General features: G+C 38.4%; 1 protein-coding gene across 13 annotated transcripts in view; it reads left to right on the top strand.

Moving 5' to 3' along the window:
• SORCS2 (sortilin related VPS10 domain containing receptor 2) overlaps positions 1–21,584 on the top strand; it is a 544,650-nt gene that overhangs the window by 315,044 nt on the left and 208,022 nt on the right. The window contains exon 1 of one of the 13 annotated variants that reach the window (XM_048081306.2): positions 17,404–19,719. The exons of the other annotated variants lie outside the window; for them this stretch is intronic. Coding sequence (XP_047937263.2) covers positions 19,660–19,719 — 60 coding nt within the window. The 5' untranslated portion in view covers positions 17,404–19,659. Of the gene's footprint in view, positions 1–17,403; positions 19,720–21,584 lie in introns of those variants that run through there. 13 annotated transcript variants of the gene reach the window in all.

Here is a 21,584-nt window from a genome sequence, read left to right as displayed (position 1 = left end):
GTTGAATGAAAATGCTGTTCTTTTCCCACCTTGAGCACATATTTTAATTTTCATTGATGCACATGAGTCTGACGCATCCATCCTCTGTTTACACACTTCTGGAAAAGAAGCAGCTAAGCAGTTTATATTCAGTATTTTCATGTTAATAGAAAATAAATGTCGATTGTGTCTATGCTGACTTAATAGTTAAATGGGCTGAACACTTACATTCTTCAGCTGTCGCAATAACCAATAGCTGCATGTTTTCCCAAGCTAAAAGGCAAAATGACAGACGTACTCTTGCTTGACAAACCTTGCAGAACATGTAAAATAGTAGTAAGGATATAGGCTATCCTCTACAATATTTTAACTCCGGGTGCCTTAAAAAATAGTATAATTTACGCATGATAGCAAAATGGTATTTGCCACAGCTATAAAAGCATTTCCCAAGATGCAACTGGGTTGAGCAATGTTTGTAATCACTAACAGGTAAATGCAGTCCTACAGCATTTTGACATTTGTCTTTGAGAGCAAAACAATTGGTAGTGGAAGTTGTCAAAATGCAGCATGGCTACATTTACTTGTAAGGAATAATTCTGCTCGAGTTTCAATTTCCTTAGAGACCATACCAGAATGTCTTGAAATGTACTGAGCAGAATTATCTTACACTTTTATTAGTAGTTGTTGTCAACTAAGAAATATTTCTTTCAATAACCCAAGTAGTTTCTTCAGGAAGGTTTGACTGTGAAATTGCAGAATATGATCTGTATCTTGTGATGCATCATCATGATGTATTATTTCCTTATAAATAGTGTCAACATTCGGTTTTATTCTAGTGATGCACCACCAAAATGTAGCCTGGCTGTGTCACTTAGCTTCAAACTTCTGTCCATCACTGCTCAGTTCAGCCTCAGATATTCCAGATCCTCCCAGAAGTATGCCCAGTAATTAAAAATCAATTCCACCCATAGTTTGCTACTAAGTGGATTGCTGTGAGAATCAATCCTATGCAGAAATTCCAGATGTATTCACACACAACTGATGAGTAGTTGCATCAGTTGATGGCCTGTCTGGGAAGCTCTTGTATGGAAGCAGAACAAAATAGGTTAAAACAGTCAGAGCTTTCCCTGAGCTGTTTATTAGGGGTCACCATCCGCAACAGAGGTTCATGTAGCACCACTGAAACATATCCATTTGGGTAGAAGATTTGATGGATGCTATTTGATATACATAGTTGTGGAAAAAGTGTAATAAAGGTTTGAAAAGCTGAGAGTGAAGTAGCTGAAAATTAAGAACATATATGGAACACTTACTAGGAATACGGCTATTAGAAAAGTATTGAGCTAAGTACTGGCAGAATGGAGGCTAGGAACTACAGCTTCCTCTGTCTGACCGATTCCAGCTATGTTTGAGAAACCAGGGATTTTTCAGGCTTCATATGTAAACAGGACTGCATCAGAAATACATAACTCTAGTAAGATTTTTGCATTCTAACTCTTCAGAACACCTCCAGTAAGTCAAATATAACAGCAGTATTGCAGTATTACAGTATTTAAATAGGCCATGTCTTTTAAATAGACTTTGAATACATTTTTTCTATATAGTGTGATGGAGAAAGGTTTGGTTTGGTTTCTGTAACAAGATTTGCAGACACTTTCTGTGCTTTTCTTCATCCTGGCCTTCTACATGTGGAGCTTTACAGGAATCCCTTCTATTGTCGACAAAGATGAATTGTTGTCTGCATGCATTTCTGCTAGAACACTGAACCGTGCTGTCTGAAGCTGCTTTTATACTTTTTTGTTTCAGTTTTGCTCTCTGACCTCCAAATGTTCTATAGTCAAGCACATGAAGTAGACCATGGTCAAAGGCTTCACCTCATTAAAAAACAAAACGGAACAAAACAAACCTGGCAAACAGTACAAGTCTAGTCATGACTAGTCTGTAGGTTTGCCACAGCATGTAGGACAATTACTCGTTAAGGTAGAGGGTATGTGGGCTAAATGGGTGAACACTTGAACAGACATTCTATATTATTATTGTATCCTATAATTTATTTGACGTTTAATGTGGAGATCTCAATTGAAGTTTTTGAAATTGACCTTCAGCTGTGATTTTATGTCCTAATGTGTAACTTTTGCACTCTTTTGTGCTCAGGCATACAATTACTCTAAGGAAAAATACTCTTGTCTTTACCACATACTTATTATAGATTCTTTTGTTCTGTTTTTATGAATTTCCTGACTAAAACTCATTAATCACAAATGCAGACCAACAACTACAAAAAGCCCTAATGTTAAATTGTGTTTACTGTAGTGAAGCCAAAAATAAAAAAGACTAGTTTGTGGGAGTACAACATAAAAAAAAAAAGATTTATGTGAAAATGGAAAAGACCTGTGAGCAAGCGTTGAGACCATTACGCGTGCGATTCTGCATGTAAAAGACATCTATTTCCCTTCCAGTAATTCTGGGAAGAGAAGGAATCCAAGCATCGCATTTTCAGCAAGGTTTGATTTCCTGTTAGGATGAGCAGGGCATTGCCCGGAGAAATAGAAATAGTCAATCAAGAGCATGCAGTAGAAAGTATATCCGAAGCTACCTTCTACAACTGTGGCACTGTGTGCTACTGAAGGGGTGTCTGGTCGCAGAGGAGCCCTAAACCAGAAAGCTTAATGTTCCACATGAGAGAGATTTTAAGATCTGGGATTTTGATTTGTTATGTTTAAAAATAAGGTGAATTTTGCAGAATTTAGACCAGGCTGTCATTTCAAAGCTCTTTATCTTAAAATGTAGATTCTTGTATTTAGGCCCAAATCCAAATCTGAGTCATATCACAGAATCACAGAATGGCTGGGGTTGGAAGGGACCTCTGAAGATCCTCCTGTGCTTCAGTTTGTGCCTGATGCCTCTTGTCCTGTTGCTGGGCACAACTGAAAAGAGACTGACTCCATTCTCTCGACACCCTCCCCTCAGATAGTTATACACATTGATGATATCTCCCCTCAATCTGCTGTTTTCCAGGCTAAACAGGAGCAGCTCTCAGCCTGTTCTCATACGACAGGTGCTCCAGTCCTCTAACTATCTTAGAAGCCCTCCTCTGGACTCTCTCCAGTAGTTCTATGTCCCTCTTGTATGCCAGAGAAAAATCTAAGATTTGTTGATAGATACACTGGGCAGATGATGTGTTTCCTTGTTTAGTCTGCCCATGAACTCATTGGCCTGAAAGGAGTTAATTCCTTTTTTGCTTCAGAAGAGAACTGAAAAGGAAACCAAAATCAACTCTCCAACCAAAATCAACACACCAACCAAAATTGTCCTTGAGGAAGACCTTGGCTTTTCTCTGGCACACAAGCAGCAACGTTTTGCATCCTAGCTACAGCTACAACTGCAGTCTTCTGGTCAATAGCTATTGAGAATCACACAGTTTTTGAATGCTGTATGTTCCTATGAGGACATAATCTCGGTAGATTTTCTCATGCAATATGAAGCTCACAGATTTACATACAACAAAGAGGCAAATGGTAATATATATTGTCCAAAAGAGAAGGTATCCATATGAAGTCTGCTATGGGTAAAAGAACCAGAATAGAAGAGGCTATTACATCAGCAGTGCTCAAACTTTGTGAAAGGAAAGAGGAGAAAAAAGAGAGAAGGTAATTGTAAAGGGGGAGCGGTTAAGGGTTAGTAGCAGGCATCCTACAGTACTGAGTAAGTAATTGGCTGCCCTGTGTGCTAGAATGAAATGGATACAGTTGTGCCCATAGAACAGATTTCTGCTAAAACCAGTGTGTAAAAAGGCCTTTCTGTGATGAATTCTATTTATATCCATTGCAATTATTCTGAGATGTGTCGAGATGACTTCTGTGCAATTTTTTGAGCATCACAATGTGCCTTGGGGTTCCTCTGTTGCAGAAGGGAACAAATTGGGAACTCTTTCATCTCGACTCAGTCTAACTACAGCAGCAACTAAGCACCAAGACAATCTTTAGGAGATAACATGAAAACTTCTAAACACTATTTGAAGAAAGATGAGTAACACTGTTCAGCAGATCTACAAGGACAATATACAGTAGGCAGATTCCCCAGACAGCCTGGAAATGACGGTGTAGCGAGTTTGAAACATATTCATCATGCTTGCTGATGAATCTTCTGCATCTCCTGGGGACCTGTGCGTTTCCTCCTCATTTCCCCAATGATGGAACAGCAGCACGAGTCCCAGCTTCCACGCTTCATGCTCTGTTAGCATTTTCCAATCTACTGATGTGTCAGATTCTGCTTCTCTTCACTGCAACTGTTCGAGTTCCCCCCACTCGTGCTGACCACACAAACTTCTCTTGCTCTCTCAGGAGCAGAGATGAAGGAGGATTTTTTTCCCCGAGGTTGGCATGGAAGCACAGTGGAAATGAGCAGGGTTTAAACTGCTGGCAGCGTGCTCACCCCATTTTGCAGGGCTGGCGGTGTGCTTACCCCACTGAGAATCCCTGGGGTTGCTGCCCCCATCCTTGCTATGAATACACCTGCTGCTACACTGGTCAGCTGCTGCAATCTCACATTTGGCACAAATATTTATAAAATTGAAAGGACTCCTAAACTTACTGGAATCTCACAGTTATATTCCCATGATTTTGTTTATTCCAACCTCTAAAACAGTGCATTGTGGCATTTAATAGAAGGGATGAATGTAGCTGTTTCTTTACTTGTGTCTATTTCTGGAATTAGTACTGATTCTTGGTAGCCTCAGCACTCTACAGCAGCAAACTTCTACTGAAAAGGCAGGGCCAGTGTGACAAACACATTTTAATCATGTCTTTCTCACGCAGCCTGTACCATTTACTTGAATATAGTCATCAAAAATTCATGCAAACATAGAAAAGGATTTTTTTTTCATTTCACGCTATGCGCTTCTGTCAGGCAGGGAAAGATTCTTACTCATGGAAACTGCGATCTCATATGTTTAACTAAGCCATCTCTGAAGCCTTCTTGACAGTCGCCTCTTTCACACTCTCACTCTAGAGACAGATTTTTTCCATTTGTGAGAGTAATGCACCAGGCTGCTATAGACCCTTCATACCAAAGATTACTGTCAGGTGAATGGTGGATTATTCATTATTCCTGATTATTTTATTTATTTATTTATTTATCTGTCTACCTACCTATCTAGCTTCTCCTGCAAGCTTGTTTTGTGCTGTGCCTAACCGGTATTTTTCCCTCCCCATTTTTTCCATAATTGTTTTTCACAACCTTTCATTACCTCTTTCTGTCCATCCAACATTTAATCTCTTCTAACTCTTTCTTGTATTCCTGCTTTTCTTTCTTCCATTGCTGAGCATTACTCCTTTTTATACCTTTCATGTGGTTTCTGGACTGAACTAAATCTTTTTATTTCACAGTTACAATCATTGAAGAAAGATATTACTGAGAAAAATATAACTGATAGTCTACATTTCTATTCAAAATCATAAATTTGTTGGGATAATAAAAAACGCTGACAAATTACTAACCATAATTCATAAAATGAACCTCTTCAACAGCAATAGCAGCCTGATTCGATCAGGGAGCTGTTAGCCAGGAGACCTGACTTCAGTCTCTATGACCTTGAATAGTCCTGAACTGCTCTGAAGCCTGACTTCCCATTGCCTCACACCTCGCAATATCATTTGCCTTGTGCTAAAACATTATGCCATGCCATTATTTGACAGTCTACCTTGAGGTCAGATTACAAGGTTTTACAAAAATATAGAAAAAGTCCGGTTTCATTTCCTTATGTATAAACTTAAGAAAATAATACTGAAATGCAACACACCTGTGATCCTTAAATAAAGGCTGAGTATTTTTATGATTCCATTTTGAGAAGAACGCATATTTATAAGGTATTTTTTATGTCATATTCCTGCATTACTGAACAGCATTTTAAGATTTGCAACAGACTGAAAATAATTGTTATAAATAAGTTCATGTGCTTCTCAGTATTGCTTAGCATTTATCAGGCATGGCTGTTTCAGGACATAGGTAATAATTTGAATATGATAGTAGCATTTCTGCTCTCACATAAACGAGGAAATTAAGCTGCTTGCCCCAAACAGAACAGGATTAATTTCTGCTATGATTGCTGGAACTACAATTTATGGATTTACAGTCCTGTTCTCAGTCCTCTAAACAATATTACCACTCTGGGCATTGAAATGACATTTAGATTTGACTTTAAAATGCTCTTATTCTTTTCCAGAAGACTCTAAGCCTATGCAAGGAGATCTTGTGGAAAGGTCTGGCAGGAGAAGTGCCTCAGGTAGCACTGAGGGATTGTGGAGTGTTTATCTTGTGAAGCTTGGTGCCAAAAACCGGCGACTGCTAGTTGCGTAAAAAGCTCTGCTTTCAGGGTAACTATGACTACAGGAATTGGACCAGCATCACTGGGAATAAGCAAACATCTCGTGTCCACTTAAGGTATTAAATGCACTGGAGTTGGTCATCTTTAATATGCTAGTATATGTTCTGTTTATTTAATTCAGTCATACCTGAGAAGTAAATTTTTTTCCACATTGCATCACTTCATAGGATTTTCTGTGTTTAAATGCTTTTACAGTTTGTTTGTGATGCAGTGCAGGCAAACATAAACAAGGGCGTTTTTGGCTAAATGTTCGAGTCTGTCCGTGAGAATAATAGCATGCAGCAACTTGTGCTTTCTGTGGGCTCCAGCAAAGACAACAGCTCTGTTACGTGCTGCAGCGGAAGGTTAGAGAAATGCTTTCTTTTGGCTCTGCACAGTGCTGTAGCTCAGGAGCAGGAGATCTGGGCCTCCACTGCGAGGCAGAGCCCCGGAGTACAGAGTATCTGCCGTGCTTTGGGACTGCAAAGCAGAAAGGCTCCTCGGAAACTCTCCCACAATGTATATTATTGCAAGGGCCAGCCATAACTTCTTGCTTGAGTTAGGCAGACAAACTCTATAAAGCTGTCCTTTCTGGGATAAAATGCTGTTCCGAAGGTACTAATGTTCCATTCTAATATTGTTTGGTATATTGTAAGACCATATTAAATCCACTTGTGAGTTGTACTCTGCCATAAGATCTCAGAATTTTATATGCTTGTAGATGATTTTGTGTCTCCTGTTAATAGCTTTGGGAATTCTGAGGAGGTTATATGATTTCCATTTTACAGACATGGAAACAGAAAGATGTAAATGACTTGCCTGGGAAATAAATGAGAGAAATTTAATAATAGGCTGTGAGTCTAAGCCAGCCTCTCAGCTTCAAGCACAAAGAAACCCTTCTGCCCCTCAAGAAAATAATAGATTGTTTAAATCTAATGCATTTCTACCAGTTCAAAGGAGAGTATGGGTTTGTGGAAGATCTACTGATACTGTAAATATTATCACCAGTCAAATATGAAAGCTTATTTTTGAAAAAAAAAAAAAAAAAAAAAAAACAACACACAGAATAGATAATGTTTGTAGAATAAAGTACTGAAATCTATATATATATTTTTTGGTGTTATGAATCAACAAGATTAAATAGACAAATACAGTGAATTTGATAAAATGTTCAGAAAAACCTCTTTTAAGACTAAAGATGTGACTTTTGAGCCAAATTTCTCTAAGAAAGCAAGCTAATTTGTGAAAATAACAAGAGAAGTTTAAAAACTGGTAGAGGCAATTTGAGCTGCATCTTTAAAAATTTATATTCAAAAAGAAAGAAGGGAGATAAATTCACATCTAGAACCATAATTTTAGGTACTTTATTGAAAAACATTAGCCCTCTTTCTGCACTATTTTTAAAATTCACTTTATTTTAATATTCATGTACTATAACTCAGTTACCATGTAAAATATGTGTAGATTAGGATAAGGTCAGAAATGATTTTCAATCCTTTGAGAAGTTCTGAAAAAAATGTATCTGGACTTACAGATGAAAACAAAAAAATGGAAAAGAGTTGATCTATCTGAGATAAGGAAAAATAGATGTGATTGATATTTTTGTTTAAATTGTGACTCTCTTAAATGTAGTGTCTTAAAAGTATCTTGAGGTTTACTTATAAAAATCATAAATACTCAAAATTAATATTTGAACTGGGAAAATTGTCAAAATCAAAACATGCACTGGAAAACATTGACTTTGCCACATCAGCATTTTCTGACCAAAATTTATTTTTTTCAGAAAGTGCCTTGGCATCTTTAATAGCTAGCGAAGTGCCAGGATCTTATACATTTTTTTTTTCTCTGATATCTGGTACATTTTTGACTAGCATAATATTAATGACTCTGAGTTTACCTCAAAGCATTAATGTATTCTGTTTTGCTTATATATTTTTCTTTCCATGGGATTCTTTGATTCATGAGGAGGCAAATTCATCAGACTGATACTCATAGACTGCATGTAACACTGCTATATTTTATTTTATTTTATTTTCCTTTGTACTCAGTGGTCCATGATATAGGTAATTATCAGTCATTTATCTTTGAATATTTTGATAGCACATTTCTTTTTTCTTCTTTTCTTCTTTTTTTTTTTTTTTCCTTTTTTAATATTTTTTTTTCTTTTTTTCTTTTTTTTTCTTTTTCTTTTTTCTTTTTCTTTTTTTTCTCCTCTCTCTCATCAGCCCTCTCTGTCTGGAGAAGCTAATGCACCTTGTCAGTGGCTGAGGTTGGACACTTCTTTGTTCCTTAATACTACTGTGTCGCCTGCCATTGCATTTAAGCCATGTTAACAAATGTAAGCTAAATATTGCTCAGTTAAAACCCAGAGAGAGGCAAAATCTCTAAATGCTCATGACAGCAAATAAGTTTATTTAAAAGTCACTGTGTGAGTCCCCCTTTCTGCCTTCCTTGGAGGTTAGTTTATAAGCTTGAGCTCACACAGTTACCCACAGAGAACACTGTGATTGTAAACTGTCACTGACATCCACCGTGGCAGGGGGCTGTAGGCTGTTACCCAAAATCTCAAAACCAGATCTATTCCTAAAGCTGTGGTTATTTTTAGCAGATCATCGAAAGGTGAAAGAATGACATAAGAATGCACGATAATTTGTCAGCCCACTTTTTAATCCAGTAAATATTTGTGGTGGCTGGGCAGTAAGATATTATTGTGCTTTTTCCCTGAAGGATTTGAGTTTGCAACTTATTTTTATTCTTAAGGATCTGCAGGAATCAGGAGGAAACCGCCCATTTAGGCTTGCCCATCTCTGTTGCACTATATTATATGGTAATCAAGCACACTTCAGATTGATGACCTTTCATCTAGGGCTGTTGTTTAACAGCATCCAGTGCTGCAATCTGGGCTTTCGTGTGTTTTGAGTATTGATTTTCCAGATAGAGCGAACTGCAATAATAACCTGGGGAGGTCTGGCAGCACTGTGACCTGGTTTGCTTTTATTCTTTATGGCTCTAGGCAAAACAGTCAGTTCCCAGGAGCTGCGGGCTGTAACCAGCTCTCCCTCCAGCTTTCCTTTCCGGCTTCTTTCCATTCCACTTCTCTTCCTTCCCAACCTGCCTGTTGCAGATCTGCCCACTGGGGCCTTTCCCAGCACCCCAGGAGCAGCAGTGTTCAACCCAGCCTGCATTGCTAAGCAGCCTTGCACTGGCACTACTAATGGCAGAGTGTCAGAAGCCGAGCTGCATATCAGGTGCACAATTGCATATCAAATTCAATTTTGGTCAAGAATCGCTTCAAAATGGTGCTGTGGTTTGATAACATGTTGTCCCTTTCCTTAGGATAAAGAAATGTGCTGGCACTGTCCGGTTCAAAATTCTGTGTAAGTTTCCTTCTTCCCTTCCTAAAGCTCTAGGGTATGAATCCCATTCGCACGGGGGTACCATGGTGATAGGTGGCTTACGAATACCAAAGACAGGAAGTGTGGTGATGGTTGCCGTGGTATGCTTAATCCCCCTGTGAGCCTCTTTATGGGACACTAATTCTGTGTGAGGCACCTATGATCCAAACTAAATGCTCTCCATGTCAATTAGATGAGAATATGAGGAGCAGTGGTGTCTTGTGGGATTGAGCTGGTGACTGATATCAATACTCTGTGTTTCTAAAGCTGTGGCACCAGATGCCTTTGTAATCTTTCATACATTTACTTGATCTAAAAGACTCTGGATATGGGGTTCTCTTACCTGAATGAGGTTACTTACCGCTATTTCAGAATACAATATGCTGCCAATATTTGTTCATCACATGTAATGGTGAGTATGCAATATTTATAGGGTCTTTCCCTTAGGATTACACTGGGAATAGCAGAGTCACAGCCAATTGCCACAGCTGCTACTTATAAAACCTAGCTCAGTTACCATACCTTGGTTGGAGTAGTCTAGCCATAAGTGTATTACCCAGAAAATACAATGCAGTTGATACCTCTTTGAAGAGACTCACTCATTTCAAAAATCTCAGGAGACAAAATAAGTTATCTGTGTGGCTGAATCACTGAACAAAAGAGAAGCCATTTGTTATCTGAAGGAACAGGACAGCATATGTTTCACTGCGGTGTGGCTGGCAGCCTAGAGCCTTGAAAAATATGTTCTTGTCTTCAGGGGAGCACAGACATCAACTTTGTGCATCTCAAGAGGTGTTAAAACAACATCTGATGAGTCAAGTTGCAGTCAAATTAGCCTTGCTAGGGAAGAGCAAGCAACATATTCAAAATTTTGGCAACTGCCTTTTTACCTTTGCCTTTTTTAAGCACAGAAAATCCACTGTGGTTTCTCACAAGTTTTCTTGAGCTTAACAATAAAGAAAGATGCCCTGAGCAGTTATGTCTCTCACACAACCATCTTGAAATCTTAACTTTAGAAGTGAAAATAAAAAGTTAAAAAACAGGCAGTATTCTTGGTTCTGTTTTCTCACCTATTAAAAATTACTGAGTTTGTCACCCAAGATTTGCTGAGTTAGTTAGTAAATCAGAAGGGAGACCCATGGAGCTTGTCTCTAATCTGGAAAAAGTAAATTGTCAATTTTTATTTTTATAATTTCAAATAACACTTTGACTGCCAAACAAATACCCCAAGGAGTCAATTCTGCAGATGTACGTAGTCCTAAATTTGTCATGTTCAGATATCCATGCCATCTGTCTTCGTGATTTCTAAAAGAACTGTTACTTGTGACCCTTCAGGTTTGTATTTTGCAGTAGAACATGTCAATGATGCCCACGCTTTTAGCACCCTCACACTGATAAAGAAGAGATGGTAATGACTAGAGACTTTTTATGCCTGGCGGCTTGAAAACACTATGGAGAGTAGACAGTCCTTGCACAAAATAAACATGAAAGGTGTGTGAAATGGTTTTTAAAGTCCATATGGTTTCTACAAGGCTGAGCAATTTCATGAGGGACTTCATTTGTTGCTGGTGAAAGTGGCTTGGTCAAAAGAGGTAACATACATAAAAGTATGTTGAGGGGTTATTTGCTTTGGATAGACCTGTAATTCCATTATTGTCTGAGTAAAAGGTGCGTGGTAAAGAAGTTTAACAGCAGAGCCCGAACCACAGAAGCAGAGGATTAGGCAGAGAAACCATATTCTGCCTAGACTGAGCTGGCTGAGGGTGGAAGCAGAGGCTGCTTTCACAACACCTAACTGTGGATGATTTAGTGGAAGAGCTTCAGCTGGGGCTATGACCCATTCATTAATGGAAAATACGTAACTATGTTGGTATCAAAGGCTCAGACTTTTCCAGTCTTCTGGAGTAATTAACAGCTTCATTGCTTGAACACATCTACTAGTGCTATTGCAAACCAATTGTTAGCATGGAGTAATGCAGTACTTTTGTCAAATCCACTTAGAAGCAATTGCAACAACCCGTAAAAGGTAAAAAAAAAAAAAAAAAAAAAACTTAGAGCCCTGAACCTGTTTATGTTTTGCTTCACCTGAATCAAAACTGCCGTGCTTACTTTCTTAACCCATCCTTCTAGTACAATGTGCTGAACAGGGTGTAGGCAAATGAGAAGAGATGCCTTAGGTGTGAGGCTTTTCATTTCTGATATATATTTTTTTTAACCTCAGAATACCTTTTAACCTCACAGAAATCATGTTTATAATGGAAATTAAGGATTAAAGAAAACCCTTTCATCTTCTGTCTTCTTCCTGTGGAAGGTAATTAGTAGTGGAAAGTAGAAAGACTGACCTGTTCTATATACAGAAATAATAAAGAAAAATGAAATCAATCAATATAGAATATCTCAATACATGTTGGATGAAACCACTTAGTTGTGCCTGATTTATCATGAAGAAATTTTTATATTAGGATGGCTAATAATTGCCTGAATGAATGACCTCCTATTTCATCAGCATACCTCTGTGGTTCTGTGTTAATTAAAATGATCAAGGTAATAGAGTGGTTTGTACATGTGAGATTGCATTCTGTTGACATCATCGTATCAATACTTGGTCACAGGATGAGTGGTTCAGGTGGCTTGTGGGTGGCAGTGATCAGTAGGTGAGACAGCAGGTAGACAACGCTCTTAAATATTTTTACTTTTTTCACTTTTGGCTTTTCCATGGCTGTGAACAACATAGAAGAACATAACAGGCAGGTTTTTTTTTGTTGCTTGTTTCCTTTTTTTTTTTTTTAAGTAAATTATGTGGATTTACTTTTTCACATCTGAGCAAAGGGGCGTTTAGTGAGAAGTTGTACAAAACTTCTGCTATGTTTATTTGTTTCCCTATAATTTCATTTACACGTTATCACAAGCCTAAACCTTTTGTCCGTCACTAGAACTTGAGTGTTGAAAATAGTTTCTTAATTATTTTGGGCACTGTGAACATTTCTTAAAATCAGATTATTTCCTCCCAGCATAGAATATAGCTAGACATGTATAATATGCAATATAAATATGATAAGCAGTGTCGTTAGAGCTCATCTTTGATTAAGAATTTATTTTACTCTCCTCTTAACAAGGATTGACTGGATCACAGGCCATTTCATTTAGGAGGCTGTATGTGAGAGCTTTGTTGATTTTTAATTTTCCTCCATTGATTTTCTGCATCCAGAGAGCACTTGTTCTCTAATGGCTCTCTGTGTTGGTGTTTGCTTGCAAATTGAAGTAAAAGATAAATGGCTTTCAGGGTAATACCTCTCCAAGGGCTTCCACTTGAGGGTTGGTGGCTGTTAGCAGAGCTGCAGTGTGTTCAGAAAAGTTCTGTGCTCAAAGAAAGACATTCCTGAGTCTCAACGCGGTAAAATTAGTTTATTCCTTGGCCTGGTGTGACAACAGCATCGAGGTGATTGATAATTCTTTAAAAGAAATAAGCCTGATTTGCCCATGTTTTTGTATGAAAGTGAAATGCTCTGCACTTTTCTCAGTAGGGATTCAAATGTTTTCCTTATACATGTTTCCTCAACAACAACAACAAAAGATTTTTCAGTAAAAGAAAGGGAGAAGAGGTGCTGGTATTTGGTTAGTTACGGACAAGTCTTTGAGCTGAAATGTGGTAAAGTTATGCTTCTGCTAAGACTGAAAGATTTGGTCTATCTATTGGAAAACAATATTTGGAAAATACTTTAATTTTCAAAATCTTTGCTAGCTTATGAATCTTAAGCTCATATTAAGTGTGAATTGACTTACATTTGGATATTTCAGACCTGCTTAAATGCTGCTGCTGTGACACCTTATTGCGTTGTGTCACTGCACATTGTGTCTTGAAGCTGCTGCTAAAGAAAGGGTCCTGTTTCATGCTCCTTATACCTGCTCAGGCCAGGTTTCACTATTTGGAAAAGGCATATGCTCTCCCTAGTTCTGGAGCATAAAACCATGGAAAAAGGCGTGTCAGTCTCTTGGAGCTCCAGGGAGATGATGCTGTGGATAGTGAGCCTCATCTCCCACAGGTGCTGGGCATCTCCTTCCATGGACTCTGCTGGGAATGATTGCTACTCATTGTCTCAGTTGTATTTGCATGTCAAGTAGCTTTATACAAGTGCATATGCAGTATGCATTTTCATACGTTTACATGTTAAAGTTAGGCGAACACATTTTTAAAAGTGTTCAGTTATTAAAGATAAACTGCTTGTCCATGTCTGTTGTTTCTTTGTTGGGTTTTCAACTTTTCAAGAGTGTCCTGTAAAAATCAGTAAGAAATTGGCCTAAGGAACCTCTGATACATTTCTGGTACTCTGTTTCTCATGACGCTTACATTGGGCTTAATTCAAGCAGCTTCCACAAAGGTCTGGAGCAAGATATAAATTCACATGTACTGAAGCAGCTTAACAAACGACTCTATTACCAAGCAGGTCTAAGAAACTAAAGACTTAGTCTGGAATGAAGAGGAGCTGCAGGTCCTGGGCTCCTTTCTCAGTTCTTTGTTCAGTCACTCTGTCTCCCAGATGGATGTTAAGGACAGCATTCCTTATAGTCCCCTAGCCATGCAGTGCCTGGCATCAGTAGGAATTCAAGAACTGGAAGACTGGAGATCTGAATTTCAGGTTGGTTTCTATGTTCTGGTTCGGTAAAAAGTTTAAGCTGTTCATGTTTGGCATTAAGTATGTGCATGATGCCATTGACTTCAGTTCAGCGCATAAGGTTAAGCATTTGCACAATTGCATTTGGGAACTGGGGAATAAAATGGAATGCACAAAAATTAGTCATTACCAGAGGAGCGGGAGAGCAACCTCTCCATGTCTTAATTTATAAATGAGAAGAGTAGATATTTTCCAAGCAAATGAAGTCACAGTTTTACAGCAAAATGCAGTTTATCTGAAGCCTTCCATTAGCTCTTTTTTTTTTTTTTTTTTTTTTTTTTTTTTAAAGCCATAAATTGCTGCTGGCTGTATGTGCCACAGGGCACACAGAAATCTTTTGCTGAAGACTTTGTTTCAAGGTTTTGGGGCTTTTCCTTCTAAATAGCTAGGCTTATTACATCATGTTCTGTTTTGTTTCCTCAGTGCAGCTTTCAGGGTGACCTCTGCTGAGATAAAAGGACTAAAACCACTGTGAATTTTCCTGTTCTTGAAGCAACATCTTCAGCAATGATGGGCAGGCAATTCAGTGCTCTGAAAGCAATTGCACACTCCTGAAAATAATCCAAAACAGTCCTGACTAGGCCTGGCAGAGTTCTTAGTTTTCTCTGTCCTTCCTGTATTGCTTATGAATCAGAGCGGCAATGTTAAATTGTAAAATGCAGTAATATATATAATGACTGTATTAATTTTATAGCCTGAGAAAAGGTGTCTTATTTTTTTCTAGATGAATTAAAGGAGTATTGTAATGTGTTTACATTCCTGGTCGGCTGTTCAGTGGGGGCTCTTCCAGAAGAGCTTGAATTCGGGTCTCTGTTTCTTCACTGCCTTTCTTAGTGTCATTTAGACATGGAAAGTAGTTTAAAGTGCTGCCAATAGTGAGGGCTGGTTTTAAGCTTCTGTTATGAGAAGCAGTAGGAAAAGGTTGTAAGCAAAATTAGACTGTTTCACAATACACAGGTTAATCCATGTGCTTTGAAATGAGTGTGTTGTTTGTGTGTCTGTTTATCAGCAAGGGATTGATTCTGTAGGAGAGTTTTATTGGAAATGAGCAAGGGTACTATTAGGGAATGGTCCTGGAATAAGAAACAGGTAGATAAAATAATGAATGTTTTCCGTAATAGTTCTTTTTAATAAGATGCCTAACAAGGGAGTTGAGGGAGGGCATTGGAGTGGTCTGAAACTGAAAATCAAGCATTTTTATGGAAATAGCCTCATTAAAGCTGCCTGTTAAAGAAGTGCAACTGTTTTTCTGTGAACGTGAACATGATATTCATTCAGTGATTGAAATATGGTTCTTAAAAAATATATCCTGTCAGATTTATTTTTTTTTTGGTCTAAGTGTTTCATGAATGCTATTTATAAGCGGACTAGAAATATTGGCCCAGAAAGCCTGGAGCATATTTACCTGCTTCGTACTAGTCCGGTGATATAATCAACCCACAAAATAAAGGTTTAGTTTATTACCTTTGGGTATATTACTAATACAAATCAGTAAATAGATAAGTGGTTGTACATTGCAGCATGTATTGTCTAATGGTGATGAACCAGACACAAGCTGGTTTAAGTTCTCTGCATTATTCAAAAGATGTTACATGAACTAATGACTTATTTTACAGTATATTTTACAATTTATTTTTAAAGAGCAGTTCTAATCATTACCTCTGCCCCCAGCCTGGTCTGCTTGAGCAGAAACCTGGACTGGCGACCTCCTGAGGTCTGCTGGGCTTCTGGGGTTAGTGAGTGACACACACATTCAGAATTCAGTTCCATGGTTCTTTCAGTCAGAGGTTATGATTTACTTAATGTATTTTTATTTTATATGTCCATTTGTTTAACTTGAATTCAAGACTGCTTATGAGTTTTTTTCAGATAAGACGAGCAGTATGAATTGCACCATTTATGTTTACAATCCGGTTATATATTGTAGAGTTAAAAACACCATGAGAAAGGAAAATGCTATGAAGCATGCAGTATAAATCCTTGAAATAGATCCTCTGAGTCTTGAAGTTAACAATTTCTTACTGCTCGTGGTATGAAAAAATGTTGGTTCAATTCTCCATTTGGTCACAGGCCCCATTTTAATTATTTATTTCTCGTTTCCTTGATATCCATTCCCCTTTGTAAGTATCTGAACTAGACTTTTTGCAAAACTGTAGCATTTCCTTCCTCCCCTTCCCCTGATGGGGCAAAGCCTTGTTAGATTGAGAGCATCCTGATTTCTCAAGGGATGGAAAACCACGCTGTTGTAAGCAAGATGACCCAAGTTCACTTGGTTTTGTTGCATTATGTATATTGATATTGGTTCTTTTGTCGCTTGGCTGACTTGTCACTTAACAACCTCCCTGATTTGAAGTCTAAGTGGCACGCTGGAGACAAGTTGAACCAGAGAGGCACTGGTGATCTATTGTGTGGGAGTTAAAGATGTATGAAGCTGTGCTTTGCAATTCAGTGAATGCTGCACAGTTCTTGTTGCAGATGCCATTAGTTATGGTTTCCCTTCAAGCAAAAGGTTTGCAAGTGACTTTGTACCAAGTTCACTGGTAAAACAGCAAGCTGTAGTATGCAAATGGAGTATTCACTCCATTACAGAGCAGTGCCTTCTCCTGCGTATTTTTTCCTTTTGCATAACATTACATACTTTGCTGTTTATTGACGGGGTCTTCCCTCCCTCCCTCCAGGTTGTTCAAATAAAGATATCAAAACATGCTAAAGATTTGTATCCAACCCCTGGCAAAAGTGAGGGTCAGGTGCTGGAAAGCAATTTTTCATGGAAAAGGAGACACAGAGAAAGGTAGAGGGAATTGAGGCAGGTCACACACCATGTGTGACTGAATCATGGATGGCTTGCAGAGTGCTGATTGCATTCCAGTTAATAGACCTGGCTCTCAACCTTTAGTTCCTTAGTTACTTAGGCATATATTCTCACTGTTCAGTGTACGAACTGCTGAGTCTTTCGCTGTTGACACAGAGTATTGAAGGTAGACTTGTACAGATCTTCCTTTTTCTTCCTTTCTTCGTTTTTTTTTTCCTTTTTCTTCCTTTCTTTTTCTTTTTGAAGTCTTTTTAGTGGAGGCAAACTGTGAGAATCTCTAATGTGCCTACAGGTGAAGTGCATTCTGTACAGCACATTTGGTGACCCCTTTCAGTTCTCCCAGTAAACAGCAGAACATGTATTGATGGGCTTTGTGTTGGCATTTTCATCAGGTTTCTGAAGAGGCAACATTGCTGTCTAGATCAATAAAACTCAGATTTACTGATTACACTATTCCCTTTTCCCGAGACAAACAGCAAGTTAGTAATTGCACAGCGTACTATATTTTCTACCAGCTATACCCAGCCACACCTGTCAGTTTGCATGTATTGTAAGGCAGGGTTTGGATCACTTCAGATCTCTTTCTTCTCTTATACTGCTGTGAGTTGATGGACTTTCTTTAGTGGAAAAGGAGAAACATGCTTTTCACAATCTGAGCCCACCACTACAGTCTTCAGAGCAGTGACCATAATATGAAACAAATCTTTTGAGATTATAAGAGGTTAGGTTGTGACAGCTGAGTGAGGTATCTTAAAAGAGGTGGACTATTTCAGTATAGCATACTAATGCAGCAAATTTATAGTAAAAAAATTAAGATACTGTAGTATGTTCAACGGACCTACACTATCACAGTTTTTATTTTATTTTATTTTATGGAACGCAAATAGACTTTTTGCTATTGCCAAGACTTTGCTAGGAATGATAGATGCATTATATGTTGTTATCTCATACCTGCTGTTTTCTTCTATATTGTTAGGCATGTCGGTTTTAAGTTTGTGAAGTAGTAGGTCTCCAGCATGCATAAAAGCTCTGGACTTAATACTAAGTGTTGGACCTCTTGAGCAAACTAAATGCCAGTCAAGAAAACCTGATGTTAAAGTCTTTGAGATGAGAGTAATTAATTCATTTAATCAAGCCGATCTGTATATCTGCAAACTGCTGTGCTACATGTTAATGGACAAGTCTCTCCAACCGTCTGTTTCTCCCTAGGTTTGGTAAAGCAGGTACATCTCCTCTTTGAAAATTCAGGTCATGTACAACTCTTGAGGAAAATACGTGCTAAATAACGCAAAATAGGTAGATGAGAACTTCCATTCCCATAATCACATTTTCTCCAGAATTGCTGTTGCTTTTTAGTAATCTATTTACTGCTATAAGAATGCTGCAATTACTGGACTAAAGTGTACTTACTAACTATCTCTGAAGTATGTCCTCCTTTAAGTTGACTACTTACTAGGGAGTTACAGATACTCCCTCCCTATTTCCTTAGTTCTGGAGCACAGATTCTCAGCTGACACATAGACGAAGTTTCACTGATAACACTACAGATTTTGAGCCCTGTCTTTGCCATGCCCTCTCCTGCACTTCTTTTGCTGCTGCTGGAAGAGACTCTTCTCACCAGCCTTCAAAAATTCTTTTGGTAAATATAATCACTTTACCCTCCCTCTTGCTGGGTGTGCAGATATCATATAATGAGAGAATCTGTGGGAAAAGCAGGGAAGGATTCAGTGGTGCTGAATTGCCCCCTTTTAGGAGGTTGTGTCCCTTTAAAAAATAATTTTGGTAGTCTTGGGTCATGATTCTCCACTGTCCTCAAAGCTGTTTAATGACCTCTAAAACTGAGAGGTAAAGCTCCAAATTCCCTCTTACTCTTCTAACTCAGTGACAATGTAAAATGAAGGCATCAGAGAAACAGGCCTGTTTTTATGTTGCAGAGAGAAATGATTTGAGGGTCCTAATGCTAGGCTTAATAAATTTTCTCAAGGGTACAAGCAGCCTGAATTTCCTAATGAGTATTTTATTAAATTTCAGGCAACCATTTCTCCAAAATTATCATCTTTGTTTTCTTTGAAACAGAATGACCTGCAGCTGAACTGTGCTAAGGCACAGGTTTAACAGAATTATCCCAGCTGCTAACAGAGAGTTAGAAAAAAAAACAGGTGCTAGATTCACTGCTGGTATAAATTGATGCAATTAGATTGTATTGAGGGGAGTGTTGCTCGTTATAGGAACCTGAGGATCTGGTGGTTGGGGCTTTTCTGAGACTGATGGGTAGCCTGTAGCTGCTATTTTCACATGTGCTTTGTTGTTTTGCTTACAGTGAGATAGTGCAAATAGCTGTTTTTAAGTCTTAGCGATTATTTTCTTCGAGTTTGAAGTGTCTCCTGAATTTGACCTATTGCAGCCACTAATGCTTCCTAGCTCTTGAAGAGCACGATGGGCTGTCTTCCTGGCTGGTTACGCACCAGCCTCTCAGAGATACTGAACCTCCCTAAGGTAGGCATCAATACATGGGATATCTTTTTTCACTTAACAGTGTAGATGTGCTTAAGAGGATGTTCTATTTTCAAGGAAAAGCTGTGTTGTTGCTTTGAAGATATTTATGTGTGAGCAGTATCTGTGTATCTGCATTGTGGTCTTAGCCACTGCTCTGGAGGTAGGTGGAAATACGGGAAAGAAATTGGTAGGCTCATGTTTTCCAGTTTGTTTGCTGCTTAGGGAGACTATACCTTTGGCTTTCTTCATTAGACGAATCCATCTTCTCTAGAAATTATTATTATTTTAATATTAGAAGTTGTCAATGAACAGCTTAATCTCATTATTTTCATGTGGTTTTCTTGTAGTGCTCTTAAATTATAAAATCCATGGGAGGTGGCTGCAAAAGAAGAGAGTCAATATCTAAGTCTAGAATTTTTAGACACTGAAGCAGTAGCTGTATGTTAAAGGTGTTAGTAACCCTTGCTTACTCCTGTATGCAGAACTAAAAGTCTTCAAAAGAAATAGAGGCAAATATGCTAAAGATATTTTGAACGTCTTTACTACTTTGGATATCTGAACGGACGTGATTATTGCCTGCTGTTTTCTAAAGTAGGGATTGTCTCCAAGTTGATATTCTAGATTGAGATATCAAGTCCTTTATTTGAGTCTGCCTTTTAGGTAGCATATTGTAGCTAGAGGGAAGGGCTGAAAATGTTAAATGATCCATCCAGGGACATAGATATTAATTTCAGAGACAGCATATTAGGATTTGGAAAAACTAGTACCCTTCCTTGGATTTACACCTTTTGGGGAAAAAATCTTGGACTCCTTAAATTTCCTTGCAATAGTTTTAATTTTTTTCTTTAAAGATTTGTGTATGTGTCCATATGCTTCTCTTAAATTTATGTTTGTCTAAGTTACTTCCCTCTCCCAATATATACTATTCCTTATGACCAAGGGGACCAATCCTTTATTTGTAAGGTAGGACGGTATGTATTTCTAGCCTGTTTTGGCCTGGTTTAGCAGGTGGAAGTGGGAACTGAATTCCTGCCAGTTGTGCACACTCTGCAGCACCAGCAGGTGAACTGCTGGCCTCTAGTGGTAAATGGGGAGCAATCTGAGAGTCTGAATGTGTCTTGCCCAGAGACATCTTATGATGTTACTTCATGTAAGATACAGCAAAATTTGAAGCATGAGTGAGACTATGGCTGTTATTTATTTTGTTACGTGAATTATGTTCAGTGTGGTTCAGATAATCGTGAAATGAAATGCTCTTCATTTTTACGGGTGTAAATAAAGCTCAAGCTCTGTGTGAGCACTGGAAGAAAGCAATTCTTGCAGTGAGAGCAGAGGGAATATGCAGTTAGTGTCTTATTTCTGTAATGAGGAAATGGTGCTGTCAGGTTGTTTTTGGTGGAGAAATAATGTCATTATAAAACATGTAATCCTCTGAAGAGATTTATTTTTTTTATTTTTTTTTTTATTTTTTTAAGTGCTTTTATAAAGAGATAGGGCTCTCCCTGGGCTGTCTGGGTAGCTCTCTTGTTCTGCAGTTAATAAGGAAAATAGTATAAAGGCCAGTTTGGTGGCCTGCAGGTACATGCTGTGTGACAGGGCTGATGGCAGACGCTGCTGATATGATGAGCTGCTGCATTCCCCTTATTAGCGTATCACTGAGCTGCCGTTCAGTCCGTCAAGTTTTGTAGTGGTGCTCGTGTGAACTCTCCTGATTAAAATCTAGTTGTTGTCACCTGAAAATTATACCCAAAGCATGCTCGATCTGTCCAGCAGCCTCTAGGACAGATGATCATTGTAGCAATACTGTAGAGAAATTCAAAGAAGGGAGGACAAAGCAAACATTTCAGGACAGTTAAGAAGAAGAA

The sequence above is a fragment of the Anser cygnoides genome, chromosome 4 (genome assembly GCF_040182565.1).
Source record: "Anser cygnoides isolate HZ-2024a breed goose chromosome 4, Taihu_goose_T2T_genome, whole genome shotgun sequence".
Classification (NCBI taxonomy): Eukaryota; Metazoa; Chordata; class Aves; order Anseriformes; family Anatidae; genus Anser; species Anser cygnoides.
The sequence above is the reverse complement of the archived record's forward strand: the minus strand, read 5'-3'. Positions and strand labels throughout refer to the sequence as shown.